Here is a 15,540-nt window from a genome sequence, read left to right as displayed (position 1 = left end):
CAATTATGTTACTCCCTTCACCTACAATAATCCTTAATCAAGTTTCTTGCAACTGTTGCTTTTATTTTTATTTTTTATTACGATTTTTCTGCATTTGGATTTTGTTTTACCACAGACAAGCACATCACCATTTAACAGACTGAACCTCACAGCTCCACTATTTAATGAACAATCATCAACCTTTGGCTTCCCAAGAGCCAGAGGCACTTTTTGTCTAAAATGCAGGTCTGTCACCAAAATTAGTTGTTTCTGGTACATAACCATTTCCTCATTGTGTATTGCCTTGCAAACGAGATGTGGAGTGATAGATGGTACAACAATCCAATTACTGCCTGTGACTAGTTTACAAACAAGCTAACCAAACAAATTGGAGGCCACGAATGCGGGCTGTGCTTTCAAGTGTCCTTTAGTTTTTTCTATGGTAGCTAGTTAAGAGAAAGGGTTTAGGTCTACTATTTAGAGCTCTACCTGGTGTGTTGAGAGAAGGGTATATAAGCGACTTTGGGAAATTCAGTAAACTGTATTGGGTAACACCAAGTAGCCACCTAAATAGTTGCTTTAGAGATCTTGGGGAAAACTCTTGTGCTTGTATTTGTCTTTTGCCTTTATTTTCTAACACCTAGCCAAAAAAACGTAGGTGGTCATTCTGAACGCGGCGGGAGCCGCCCGCCATGCGGTCACCGCCATTTGGCCGCTCCGCGGTCAAAAGACCGCGGAGGCCATTCTGGCTTTCGCGCTGGGCCGGCGGGCGCCCGCCAAAGGAGCGCCTGCCGGCCCAGCGGGAAAGGCCCTGCAACATAGAAGCCGGCTCCGAATGGAGCCGGCGGTGTTGCAGGGATGCGACGGGTGCAGTTGCACCCGTCGCGATTTTCACTGTCTGCTACGCAGACAGTGAAAATCATGCTGGGGCCCTGTTAGGGGGCCCCTGCACTGCCCATGCCAGTGTCATGCAGTGGCATGGGCAGTGCAGGGGCCCCCAGGGGCCCCACGACACCCGTTCCCGCCATCCTGTTCCTGGCAGTAAAAACCGCCAGAAACAGGGTGGCGGGAAGGGGGTTGGAATCTCCATGGCGGCGCTGCTTGCAGCGCCGCCATGGAGATTCAGCCCAGACAGGGGAAATCCGGCGGGAAACCGCCGGATCCCCTTTTCTGACCGCGGCGGAATGGGCAGGGAAGCACCGCCAGCCTGTTGGCGGTGCTTCCGTGGTCCTCCACCCTGGCGGTCGATGACCGCCAGGGTTGGAATGACCCCCTTAATATTTTACTAAGCACAACCCATCATTAAAATGCAATGTTATTCATAACCTTCATCCCAAATGTTGGGACTGCTTTCTTTTTACCATGGCTCCTCAGATATTTTGCAAACGTATGTACCAGGCTTGATTGTAGAGGCTGTGGCAACCTCCTTCTACTGGTGGGTGACAGTAGCAAGTAGTTGAATGTGACACAACCATGGTCCAGGGAGCAAACCTTGGCCAGAAGTACTTTGGGACTGCGATAGATTTTTCAACCTTAAATATCTTTAATTTAGACCAATTTCTATCAAAATAGTAAAAGATAAAATACAATAAATAATACATCTTTAAATGAGTATCAATACATTTTACACCAAGCTTAACACAGCAGATTAAGATGCATTTAAAAAATGACAATCCAAAAGTCACATCCATATGTTGTATATCCACCAAGAGTGATTTCAATGTCATTGCAAAGTACTTAACAAGAAGCATTTTGTGCATTGAGGATTGAGAGAAGACCAACAGGGATATTCATCCCATTCAATTTCTGCCATGCTGGCTTCATCTCTACCAGATTGAGGGCTGCATGAAATTCAACAAAATGGCAATACTAATTTCCCATATGTTCAAAAATACGTTCGCTGTTCCCCATAAAGCAAAGCAATGATTGGGCACTGAATGGCCTTCTCTAAAACTCCCCTGGCATCAAAGTACGATTTTTTTTACCCATCCTTTTGAGAGCAATATTGGTGCAAGACTTTAGCACACATATCGATGTAAAATATAAACCTACAGTTCTTAGGGAACAGAGATCATGGCTCATATGAATACCTGTCATCACTGCACCCTTCCAGGATTCTGGGGAGATATTACTTATAGTCACAGGAAAAAAAATATATAAACTGGAAGCCCATCAATCCTCATTTGACTTTATCATCACTGCTAGCAAGTTATCCAGGTCAGGAGGTCTACCTATTTAGAAAGGATGATGCTCTTTATATAATCAGTTGAGGAAAAAAAAAATCTTAATTTGTCCTCCAAAAATAAAAATCAATAGTGACCCTAATCCAAACGCAAACATGTCCTAAATGAGTCATCCACACCTCTCCAGAAAATACATTGATTACCAAAAGGTAACAGAGAGCTCTGTCTTACCAAAAGCCAGAATTTCTGCGGTCATTTTAAACAACAGCTTCCATCATTAGTGACCAACATTTATTATAATAAACGTGCTTCTGTTTCATTATTACATTTTTGTATGTAAGATTTAGTGCTTGGAATTCATAAAAAGCGATAATTACCTGATTTTTGTTTCACTTGCTATCTCATTTTCCTCCATTTTCAAATGTTGAAATAGTTTATTAAACATTTTACTATGCTTGAGGTATATCAGTAATCAGATGGCTTTGGGGACAGGGACAGGCTTCAATATCACATTTCCTTTATTAAATCATTATATGATGCATTCTTATCCAGGATTAATGTAAAATCGGGTGCATGCAAATATTAACTTCAGAACTGAGATAGTTGTTCTAACGGATTACTATTCAACCTCATGATAAGACTATGAGGATAATCAATGACAAAGGTGAGAACCTTTATTGAACTGGTCTCTAAGATTGCTTAATAAAAGCATGCATGGGCCCATGGGTCACTTCTATTATAGTTTAGTATTTCAAGTTTAACAAACATGGAAGAATCCAACACAGATACAAAAATATGGTCTAGTGTGCTGCCCGAACTAAAATGTCTGTACAACAGGCAAATCTGCCTGGTTCTGCCCTTAAAGCGCCAGTCATAGGAGGCTAGCAAATTACACATCAATGTTGACCACGTAGTAACGGAGCAGAACATAAATTGGGCAACCATGAGTAATACACGCAGACAGGAGGTCTTGATAAGAAATGTCGACCACTGAGGGAAGTATGTTTAAATCTTCCGTTAATATATGCATTGCACTAGGGAAGGGGTAACATCTATCTATATTGTATGTCCCTTTCTCACTTTTGATATAATTTTCAGTTGTTAGAAGTATACATTTATCAAAATTATGATAGGCATTTGATACACATTAATATAAACCAATCTAAAAGCAAAAAACTGTTATCAATACCAATTTATTCAACATTACAAACTATTTTAGGTGGAATTTAAGTTAGGTCCTTGTGATTCAAGACATGTATTCTTGGAAGTGGCTTCCCAACAAACAGAAACAAAATCTGAAGCAAAAGAGGATCATGCCATTATGTTTCCTGAAAACATTAAATCATCATGAAATAACATCCTACTCAAAAAGCCTGCATTTCTAACCAAATAAAATTATGAACTCCACTGCTAAGATGACCATTGTGTGAGCGCTCCTCCTAATAAGATATATCATTAATATGAGACAATTTGAAAGTCATTAATATCTGCAAAGGGAGCAAAACGATCTTGTGAAAACTGCAAATCATTAGGAACAACCCTTTAGTGTCCTTCCCCACTATAGAGGGAAATCACGTTAGTCATAGTCTCTACATCCTGAAGATGATATGCCTTTAAACTATATGATTATCAAAATAAATCTGTTTGTGGCCTAGTTCTGAATGAGGACATTGCACGCCCTTTAATGGATATTCAGAATGGCTGATCTTTCTCAGGAACCATTGATATTAGTTTGAAGACTAAATCCTCTTCTACTTTCAGAATCAGACTTTCAGATCCATTGGAAAAATGGGCTAGCTTAGTTACTTCTCGTTTCTGATAAATATTCACACATCCCACCATTTTCACATCAGCTGGTCACATAGATAGCCTTCCATGAAGGAATATGATTTAACAAATATAACATTCCTGACCAATTTAAAAGTTGAGTTTCCCTTGCCCTCCATAATTCAAGCATCAAAGAAGAGGACAATGCGGTTAAACTCAAAGAAGCAGTAGTAAAGGAAGTTTGGGTTAGCTCTCCTCCTTGCTGAACTTCATGGTGGGGGATCCTGAATATTACCTATTACAGAGGTTGGTGATAAAGGAAAAATGTATTGCAATGAAAATTCATGTTGTAGACCCCTACCTAAATGTGACCTTCTCACAGTTAGAGAGAGGGCTATGTAGGGGGTACATTCAGGAGAGAAGATGAGAGATGAGACTCAATAACTTTAAACGGAAGAGTCAGGTGAATACCACCTGCCTGTGAGATCTAACAGTGGGATCATCTCTAAAGAATTACCCTCAAAGCATTCCTGGCTGAAAGAGAACTAGGGGCACTGGGAATGGATAGTTATGTTGGCAAAAGAAAACTTCCAGGTTACACTCTTACCCTCAAGATCAGGAACTCATCCATTTCCCTTCATGGGGTTTTGGTGTACCAGTCTGGCACACTTTCAAATGTCTTATTTACTCTATACCAATATCACGGTTTGAATTTGATAAAATAACAAAAGCATATAAAATATGCTTCTACCAAAGGCAGGTTTGTTCCCATCCATGCTTTGTCTGTAAAGTGTGCTATGATTTAACAAATGGTGAAGTAAACAGGCAGGTGTTGTTCAGCAGGAAAACAGACTTTGAGTGCTCAGGTAATACAAATTGCTTTACCTGGAACCATCCCTTGATAAACAAAGAAATGCCTCACTCACACAGTTCCTAAACACAAGCGAAAGCATCTGTGGTATCCACAGGTAGGGGAACAATATCATACAAGGTTAGACTCTAAACAGTGATTCCCATGCATGCAATCTTCTTTTTTACCCCAAACAATGCCATCTAAGATTAGAAATTCATTCATTCATTCCCTTCACCCACAAAGTTTCTTAATCTTTCTCTAGCCCACCACACTGCAGTTACGTAATGCTAATAAGTGACAATTAAGGACCTAACACACACTCAACTTTGCTATTTAAACCCTTTAGCGCTTCACATCTCATAATAGGGTCCGACAGACTCCTTAGCTATCCAGTTAAAGTTCTGGCATAAGAGGTCCAATGCTGTACAGTGGTATCTCACTGGGTCATCGCAGAGACCATCTAAATAAAACCATTTTCTCATTTAAAAGGGCAATCATACTGCCATCTGCAGACACCCTTTCAAAACTCTCAAGCTCCTCAATCAGCTCCTAATTGTGAGTGGCTTGTGAGATGGGTCAGTACTTTCCACTGAACTACTGATACCAGGGGTAGCAGTAACGGGGAGGGATATAGCCCATTAAAAGATGGACGCTGAGGCGCTACTAACAAATGAGAACTTAAGGGGAAAATCGGTAACATAAGGTCAAATTCTGCTGATAATTCCTTCTTTTGGTCCAGACTGGTAACCCGGAATACTGGCTGCTTTCATCACTCAAATATTTGGGTGAAAGTAATGACTGCCTCATTCCTCAGTAGCCCGTGGACTGACCCAAAATTTTAACAGAAGTGAAGTAGAAAGATATGCCATTCTACAGTAATGAACCATGGCATGCATCATTCAAATAAACTTAATCAATCGCTACTGGATGAAAGGTTGTGCTCACCAGCCAGGATACACCAGAATTCTACAACAAGTGTGTTAAGCCACTGAACCATTTAACAAACATTTTGAACTTGCACAATTGAATGTGAGCCAAAAACCTGTTTGTAGTCTAGTTTTTTCTCCAGATGCAATTTCACAGAAACCTAAAAAGTGCACTGTTACTGACAGCTAGAAGAACATCTTATTCCAGCTGCAAATGTGAATCTGCCTTTGGAGAAACATAAAAAAGATTTCCTGTGCGTATGTTAGTATCAATTAAAGACTTCCTTTAAAAAAAATGAACTAACCCACATTGTACTAGTTAGAACTCTATATACACCACGTTCATTAGAGCAAAGTAGAAACAGCATACATTGAGCTGAATTAGCACCTTTACGGACAATGGTTTGGAGCGGCATTTCTGATATTGTCTCAAGGAATTTAATGCATGGGTAACTTAGACACTACTGATATCATAATATAGTTATTAAGCACTCTAACATTTGGGAATGAAACTAACCAGCTGTGTGTATTCAGTACCAACATTCACTGCATACAATTTTGCAATGTATACCTGTAATGGCACACAGGAGTTTTGAGGGATTACATCCCCAAAGACATTACACACATGCAGATGTCTGAATTAATGGAATTTCAATTTGTACAATATTTATCATCTACCCTTTGGTAAATATATAACGATAGTAAAGCTTTTGAGTTTCGATACTTGCAGCACATAAAAATATCCACTACATTAACACATGCCCGCGAACCAATATACATCACATGATAAACCATATTGAATCCAACAGGAAATAATGGAGCTTCCCCATTTATATTGTATCTGGCTATCAAACTTTCATTGAATGTCATATGAGAGAGCCTAGGAAACACAACTGGACATCTCCCAACCCTTTAAAGATATAAAAATAAAACATATGTCCACCCCGGCGAAAGCCCATAGCTTTCAGTGACACTTATCATCCACACCCAGAACACAAAACAGTCAATGAAATAAAAGCCACAAGGAAGCAAACACCAGGATGGAGTCAACCTACCTCCTCATCTTGCGATGCAAATAAAACATAACATTCAGATGTAAACATAAATCACAAGAGTGACAATGGCATTAATTTCCTGAAAGTACGTATTAAAATACAGCTAGCCAAAGAAACATAAGTAGGTATTAAGGAATCTATCACCATAGACTAGTGAGTACCAAGAGTTGGAAATCTGTTCGATTGCTCACTCCCATTACGGACTAAGTTCCCACTTACAGCATTTGCTACTGGAAAATATTTTCAATTTTTACAAATTCAAACGCAGCTTCGTGGGTACAGAAGAAGCCTAACTGGCTATCCAAATCTACCCATACTTTCCCTAGAACTAAAATGACATACTAGATATTGTGATGTTTATCTTGAACAGTAAGGAAATATTTCTGGGCGGGATGCACCGGAGTTCAAAGCTTGAAAAATACACATTTATATTGTTGACATTCTTGCACAACTGGATGGGCAGAATCACAATACCTGCAGCTGACGAGTCTAACAATAATTGGTTTGGAAGTAGCATGGAACCAGAGTGAGAGATCTGGGCAAATGCTCATTAGCACAATGCCTAGAAATCGTAGATGTACCAAACAGTTCAGTGATTACCATCGTGAAAAATAGTTCCATATTGCTCACTGCTTTCAGGAATTTCCATTTCATGCATCTTGTCAAATCCGTCAACTCTCAAGATTTTCAGATTTGCCTTGAATTTGTTTCAGTGTCAAAATAAACTTTTCTATAGGGGTATGCAGGCATCACCGCACCGCTGGCAGAGCTAGCTGAGTTTTTTTTTAGCTCTGCTTGGAGCGCGGAGTAAGTCCACAAACTTTGCTAGCCCCGCCAGCAGCGCTCACCAGATGAGCAAGCACAGTCTACGCTTACGCTGTGCGGCCCATAACTAGGATACAACACGCAGCAGAGCAGAACAGAGGGAGGCAGCCACTGAGACGATTGTCCGTCGGACGACGACGAGAGGAGGATCCCCGGTAAGACCAAGGTCTTCATCTCTTAGTTTTTATTGCTGTTTGTGCACAAACAAGGATTCGAATGGCATATTTTGCTGCCTACTACCCTAGCCTGAATTCAGGCCAGTAGTCAGTGAATGCTGCCATTTCAGGCCTCTTGTCGTACAGGCCTGCCACGTGTGTAGTGCACACAGGGCAGGTCGGTGCACAAGAGACCTTGCAGCTTTCACTGCCTACTGCCCTGGCCTGAATTCAGGCCGGGGCTGTAGGTAGCAAAAGAAAGCTGCCATTTCATGACTCTTGTGCACCGCCTGCCCCGTGTGCAGTACACACAGGAGAGGCCAGTGCACAAGAGCCATGAAATGGCAGCTTTCACTGCAAAGACCCTCTCCTGAATGCACACGATCGAAAAAGCGCTAAGCAGGCTCGGGCCTAGCTGAACATTCCACATTCAGGACTCCAGGGGTCACAGAACTCAGCCTCTGCGGAAATGCACCATTTTTTTTTTTTTTTTAACTCTGAGGAACTGGACTCCGCAAACTCCGCCCAGGAGTACTTTGACAGTGGACAGGGAGACTGTGTTTTCTTAGTTTGAACATCATCTGACTTTTACCATTAATTCTGTCTGAATGTTTACCGTGCCTGTACAGAACATATTTGCCTTGCATGGGAGTGCATCAAAGTTTGCATTGCTGTCCTCCACATCAGTTTAGAGTTCACACAGCGAGGGCTTAGTTCTGTCCCTTTGTTTCAGTCAGCGGGAGCATTACTGATTCCACTTGGACTGCCAAACCTTGAGATGACTGTCCTACCTGTTTATGTAAAGACCATTTAGAACAAGCTCTATTGTGCAGATTGAAGTAGCTGCATCATGATCAAGCAATCAAAGAAAATATAGTTTTCATAATCCTCTGCCTCATCTGCAACAGTAGTAAATAATCTGTGACATCCCTCCAAGTCAAGATAAAATAAAAAATAAAAAAAAACAATCAGGAGCAAACTTAAAAGACACCTTGTCCAACCTCTTCTCCTCAACCAGCCCATTCAACTACAGGGCACTACAGGTCTCCACCCATGCCCAATATTATTAGTTATACACTAAAATCCTCAAGAACATCCTACATGACAAAAACATCCACTTCGCTTCCCTAGTGCAAACTGGGCTCTCACGACAATTCTATTTTACACTAATGTATGAAAAGACTTTAGTTTACTGTTATCTACTTGATACTAATGTCTGCGTTTCAGAGACACTTTCAATTATTTATTGTTTTGGCTCTAGGGTCATACACAATACAACCACAAATAAAAGTTTATAGCGATCAGTGCAAATATAATAAAAGCAATTTTAAAATACTGGCCAATGCAATTTTAATGCAAGGCCGGAGGCTCCCATTAGGCTTCTCTAATCTTGCATTTAATTAAACAGAAGCATTCAAGAAACATGAAAACTACAGATCTCATCAGACTTAGAAACAACAAGCCAATGGGAAACAAAAAGTAGTACCATAAACAGCCATACGAGGAGACGGCATCCTCTATAATACCTATCTTGACTCCGAACAGTCCTCTTTCCTTGCTGCTCGCAGTCGTGATAAGCATTTTATATTAGTTTATCTCACATTATATGTTCCTAAGTATATTATCTAGGCAGTATTGTTCTCTATATTTACTGTGCGTTGCTCACCGTTAATTTTCATTGTTTATTCTGGTGACAGTCATTTGACTGCCGCCTTGAGTGCTTTCTCTTTGCGTTCTATTCAGCATGTCCCCAGCAACACTCACCATTGCTGCGTTACCCAGAACAAAAGATGCTTTGTTTGCCCTCCTGCTAAGGTCTGCACTTCATGGGCCTTCTCCTGCACTTCTGCCCTTTCTGAACTGTGGTCAGAACTCCGGTCGGCTCTCAGGTTCCCAACATCAGTTTGGAAACTCCCTGGGAGGCAGCCTTGCTTCCCAACCGCTTTACTGTTTCCTCAGGTTCTCTGCACAGCATGTTTCCGACCAGTTGGATGAGACTGTGCTTCTTTACTAAACCATTATCCTTAACCTTGTATGGACTCATTTTTCTATAATTTGCTGAAGCATTGCTATTTTTCAAAGCATTTCAGTCTTGTTTTGGCTTGGATCTTGTTTTGTTATGGATATGGTTACCAAGAATATCAAACATTCTGTCATCATATAGGCTCTACTCCCACTATTAATACCAAAGGTCCTTGTAAAAGGGGGGACAAGTACCGGTCTACATGGCTGGATAAGATGCTGGACATCATAGGTCCCATGAAATGTATCCTTGACTTAGCCGAATCCACCAGACTGGAAAATACTTATATTGATCCTGAAGATCTGTCCATGTGGACACAGACAGCTTTCTGTTTGCTAGGAAACGTCAACTCTGTGATTACTCACAAATGGAGAAAGGGCCTTCTGTTGAAATTAGACCCCAAATTAGCAAAGTTTCATACCATGGATCCCAGCATTAAGACATAAGGTCTCTTATTTGGAGATTCCTTTATTAAAGAACTTAGTGATTATATCACTACTTTTGCCTCGTAGGATATAAGGCCCAATGATAATGCAAAAAAAGTATTTTAACAACATGTTTTTGCCAGGGCCAGTAGAGACAGGAGCCACTTTACTACCCACAACTTCAGAAATCAAGGATTTAGAGGCTTCTACAACACAAACTATCAAGAGTACAAACTAGTCTACCCGCAAAGAGGCAGAGGTTTCCAGGGCAGAGGACAAAAAAGCGACAAAAACACAACCCAAGCGAGTAAGTCTTCCTTCTGGACCACTTTTCTTGGGATGCAATCAATAGCCTCAGATCATTGGGTCTGAATTAAAAGGCTACTCTATAAAACTTTATACAATTCCTTCTCAAACAGTAATTCCCCTACGCCACCTCAAAAAAACATTACAAAAAACAATATCTCATCTGAAATGTCCGCCTAATATCTCAAGAAATTGATTAGCTTTTACACAAAAAAGGAAAACAGATTTCCTCTCCAGAGCCTTTAGGTTTTTTTTAAATCTCTTCCTAGCACAAAAGAAAAACAAAAAAATGTAACCTGTTATCAACCTAGGAAATGACAACCAATTTGTGGTTTATCATTTCAACATGGAGACTATTCTCCATGTCATAGATACTTCACTTCAAAACGACTGGATGGTGCACCTGAATCTACAAGATGCTCATCTCTAAGCTTCCATTTATCACAATCACAGAAATTCCTTCAATTTCAATGGCAGGGACAAACATACTGATTTTCCTCTCTTCCTTTCGGCCTTTCCTCTGCACCTTGGTGTTTCACAAAAATCATGAATCCGGTTGTGGCCTATCTCAGGTCTCAAGGTATCAGACTAATCATTTTATCTAGATGATATGCTCTTAATGTTCCAAAACATTCAAAAACATTTCAATCTCAAGTTCACTTTACTTGTTCTCTCCTCTCAGACCTTGGATGTCTAATCAACACAGAAACAGATACTAGTCGCTTCTACTCAGATGGAATTTCTGGGTTTTCTGATAAACTCCACCAGTGCCACTCTTAATTTAACCTTGGCCACAGTCAAAGCCATCACATAAGGGATTGCCCAGACTTCATTATACCTCCATATCTCTCAGATCTCTTGCAAGGTGCACTGCTCCATTCTTCTCCCTATGGACAATATTACTGCAGTTCGGTACATCAGTCATCTTGGCGGTACCAGATCCAAACCCCTGCCAGAACTGGCAAATAGTTTTGGGGAATTTTGCTTTCTTCACAAGTTATTTCTTTACATAGCTCACATACCAGGAAATCTCAATGCTGTAGCCAACAGGCATTCCTGATATCTTCACAGTTCCAGTGATTGGAGACTTCACCCTTCTCTTTTCGGAACTCTTGTTCGCAAATGGTGACTTTTTCAAATATATCTATTTGCGTCCCAACTCAAATCGCAACTTCCCCTCTTTTTGAGCTGGTGTCCAAATCTGATCTTATACCCCTCACCTGGTGGCTGGGTATTGCTAATTCAATACAATTGTCCTGGAACACGTCTCTCACAAACACCTAGAAGCAATTCAGTCATACGGTGTGCTTTTAACAAATAATCATGAACACCAAGGCGATGGTGGTAGCCCAGAGAGGAGAATCACAACACGAAGTTGATTATTTTAATTGTAGTATTTATGTAAAGCTTACTACCCCTGATGAGGCTTCGAATCGCTTTTCCACGAGTAGCACGCTACTCCTGAACCCAAAAGGAATTAGTTGTGGATTAGTATAAGGAAATACAAGAACAGTTTTAGTATTATCATCAGTTAATTTGAGCCGCGGATATGTGAGTTTGTTAGTTGGATTGACTGGAGTAATGGAGGGGTAGAATCCAGAAGTGTTAATTGGGAGTTTATAGTAATAGGATGGGGCTTGGTATAAGTAAAAGGGGGATGGAGGAGGGAAGAGTCTGTGGAAAGGGTTAGGGAGATCATAGTAGCAGGAGGGGGTTTGGATGAGTCAAAGGTGAGATAAATGAGGGAGAATTTAGTAGGGTTGTTTGGGAGATCATGGTAGTAAACTGAGGTTTGGGTGAGTTACACGTGGAAGAGGACGGAAGGGTTATTTTGGTGATGAAAGTTGTAAAATGGGTTTCGCAGTGGATGTGAGAATAATAATTTTTTAAAAACAACACTGAGCACAGGAAATTGTACAGCAATATTGTCATCTAGCCCTCTGGTGCTCTTCCGTGCATTAAAAGGTTAGATTTCACACAAAAAAGCAACACCAAGTTAAGTACCAAGTAGATGTCAAACGTAACAGAGTTGCTACTGAATTTGTACAATGTTGTCATTGCAAATCACAAAGCAACGTGACAAAACACGATATTTACACTTAATGAAGTAGAAATATAAAACAGCACCAAGAGATTCGTCACGACCATGACTGCTACTAAGATATCTATTTATGTATACCCAAGTGAAGACCAGGAAGAAGCCTCTTCCTATAAAGTACCACAAACTGTGACACATATGGAGTATTTGTAATTACCAACAAACCGGAGAGGTGCAGCTGGGAGGGCGTCTGCATTGCAGACGCGAATCAAACTTGAACAGTTGACTCGTGAAGGAGGAATATGATCAAACTGCTCCACTTCACAAAATAACTGTGAAAAGAAGCAGTATCGAGTCGTATAGCAAACATACGGGAACATGTTTAACACTCATCTGCTTTTTCACGTATTTACAAGCCAACAAAGGCACTGGATTACGGAGTTATGATGCAGGACACTACGGCTATTGCTGGCATTTTACGTGATCATGCGCACACACACTAAATAGGACTGGCAAGTCATCTTGACAATATGTTCTGTGGCTGTTACAAAGAGCAACAGTGACATCCGTGCAATGGCATTTTACGTCTAGTCACGCATGACTGACTATAAAACTATTTGGACTGCTTTGTGGCTAATACATGTAGAATTAAAAGAGGCGCGCGTCGCTGACCCTCAAAGATTAAGGTCTGGTCTCAAATGCTGCTCTAATATGTTGAAAATCATCCTCCACCACCTAACAAGCTGTCTGGTTGTCAGATAACGAACTTGTGGAGTTTACATCTTCCGCTCAGGTAGCGCAACCCTCTCTTCTTTCCTGTGACAACAGGCAGTGTGGTTACCTGGAAATAGACGGTGATCTCTGCTGCTCAGAGAGCCAAGCGCTCACCTTCCACGCTTTTGCACAGCACAGTCACCGTCCGTGCAGATGACGTGCATGGATTGGTGACGTGCATGGATTGGTGTCGTGCAATTAGAAGGGCAACACTTGGCCACCAGCCCCAGGGTGTGCACAAACACACACACACAAGCTGTTGTCGGATGGTGCTGTGCTGGTCCCTGTTTATACTGGAAGGAGCTTGGCTCTAAGCGCCCTGCATTTCATCTTCCTGATGAGGTCTTGCATCCTGTGGCTAAATTAACCACTCACCCTTCCCCATCTACAGGAGTACACAAAATAGTGTCCTGCAGTAAAGATGAAATCCCCACTATTTGCTTCTGTTGGGCGGAAGGAGTCCTCCAATCATCTATTAAATTATTTTGTGACTCCCCCCGCCCCCCTAATCTCCTGCTGCAGAGATACTCGCTTCCACATACACTGTGTCGTTACCTGAAGATGAACTCCTGATCTCTGCTGCCTGTTGGGGACGCAAGCCCTCCTTTTTTGCTGAAGAGTTTCTGGAACAAAGTGGGAGGCATACTGGTGCCCCTCTAGGAGGCGCGAACGCCGCGGCTGGTCCCCTCTGCGCTGTCTCACGTATCAGCCTCCATCCGCCTGCAGTCATATGACAGGCGTTAGTCACACACAGCAGACACGGCTGCCAGCCTCGGGGGCGGACCGTGCTGCTGGGCGCGGCGGCACAAACAGCACCACTGCCAGCTATTGACACAAAGAAAGGACTTTTAAATGTCAGACACCGAATCCCGTCAGCGTGTGAACACGGCGGCCATCTTGGTACGGAGGCTTCCATCATCCCATGTGTATTATAGAGGGAGCAAAGAGTACGTACGCAAAACAGAAGGCTCTCCCCAACTCGCCAAACACCAAAACAACGCACTTATTAGTTGGGAAGTCCTAGAGGCATTTTGCGCTTCAAATGAGTGACTAGTAATTTCGTTCCTATGCTTATCACATGTGCGAAAACAGGAATACAGCTAAACTCGAATTTGTGGGGCGTGGGTAGAACTAAATATGGGGTGGGCGTACTATTTTAGACACGTGGGACTAAAACAGTATTAGAATAATGATTTGGAAAGCTAATACGTCAGGGTTTAATCTGCTAACGCACGGAGAAGGCGTATGTGCTTACCATTTTTTTCATGCTTTACTATATTTAAGCCCAGTGCTTGAAATGGAAACATAGAAGCGCTGTTTCTGAGAAGTGCTGGTGCTCTCCAATGAAAAGTATTACGTTTTTCTTGAGAAGTGCAGGTACTCTCCCTCTCAAAATAAAAAAGTGCCGGTACTCAGTACCGGCCCATTTAAAGCACTGTTTAAGCCACATCTTTTGTCTTCTCCAGTGCATTCCTCTGAGACACCAGCATTGCTGGAGCTCAGAGTGTGTCCACCATGCCTGCCAGCTTTGGATGTCTGGTACTAAGCAAATTCTGTGCATAAGGCACAGAAAAAAAGTAGGCTTACTGTAAGTGTCTTTTCTGATTAAAAGTAACATGAATTACATAATGATAAAATGCTTCTACGATACAAGATGATGTGTGTAGGGTAAATCTTCCAATGTGCCTAAGAATGTGAGTCCACAAACATTGAGAAATAGGCTTGAAGAGGGAAGAATAAACCTGGCTGATGAAAATTGTGGAGGGCTTCTATCAGACTGTCAAAAAATTAGGGGGCTATCCAAGAGCTCTAAAGGAAAGGGTATCCACAGCGAATAATAAGCTGGATACCTATTCACAAGTCATTTACATAGCCAGAGTGTTGCACATTATGGGCTACAAGATTGAATTCATCAAGTGGTGGCTTAAAACGTTTTGTTACACACACATTAATATATCTCACATTTAAATTTTAGGCACATTGTGATTAAATGATTTCCAAAACTGCTCAACTTTTAGTCAATGCAAGCTGGATTCAAACCAAAGTCCTTAGATCTGCCACTTAGCCACTAAACCACATCTCCTTCCTTAGCTGATGTAATAGTACTTTAAAAAAAAAAAAAAAACTTCAACCATTCAGGTTCACCACCCTTTGTAAATACTCATGTTTTGTTAATGTTTTAGCATAGCCATTAGGCCACATTCCTCGTGCTTCTAGTGAGTAGACCAAAT

General features: G+C 41.4%; 1 protein-coding gene across 1 annotated transcript in view; it reads right to left on the bottom strand.

Moving 5' to 3' along the window:
• FNIP1 (folliculin interacting protein 1) overlaps nt 1-14,129 on the bottom strand; it is a 275,317-nt gene extending 261,188 nt beyond the window's left edge. The window contains exon 1 of the mRNA XM_069199195.1: nt 13,865-14,129. Within this exon, the coding sequence (XP_069055296.1) occupies nt 13,865-13,953 (89 nt within the window). The 5' untranslated portion in view covers nt 13,954-14,129. The remainder of the gene's footprint in view (nt 1-13,864) is intronic.
• Between the last annotated feature and the right edge of the window lie 1,411 nt (nt 14,130-15,540).

The sequence above is a fragment of the Pleurodeles waltl genome, chromosome 7 (assembly GCF_031143425.1).
Source record: "Pleurodeles waltl isolate 20211129_DDA chromosome 7, aPleWal1.hap1.20221129, whole genome shotgun sequence".
Lineage (NCBI taxonomy): Eukaryota > Metazoa > Chordata > Amphibia > Caudata > Salamandridae > Pleurodeles > Pleurodeles waltl.
This window is presented reverse-complemented; position numbering and strand designations above follow the sequence as displayed.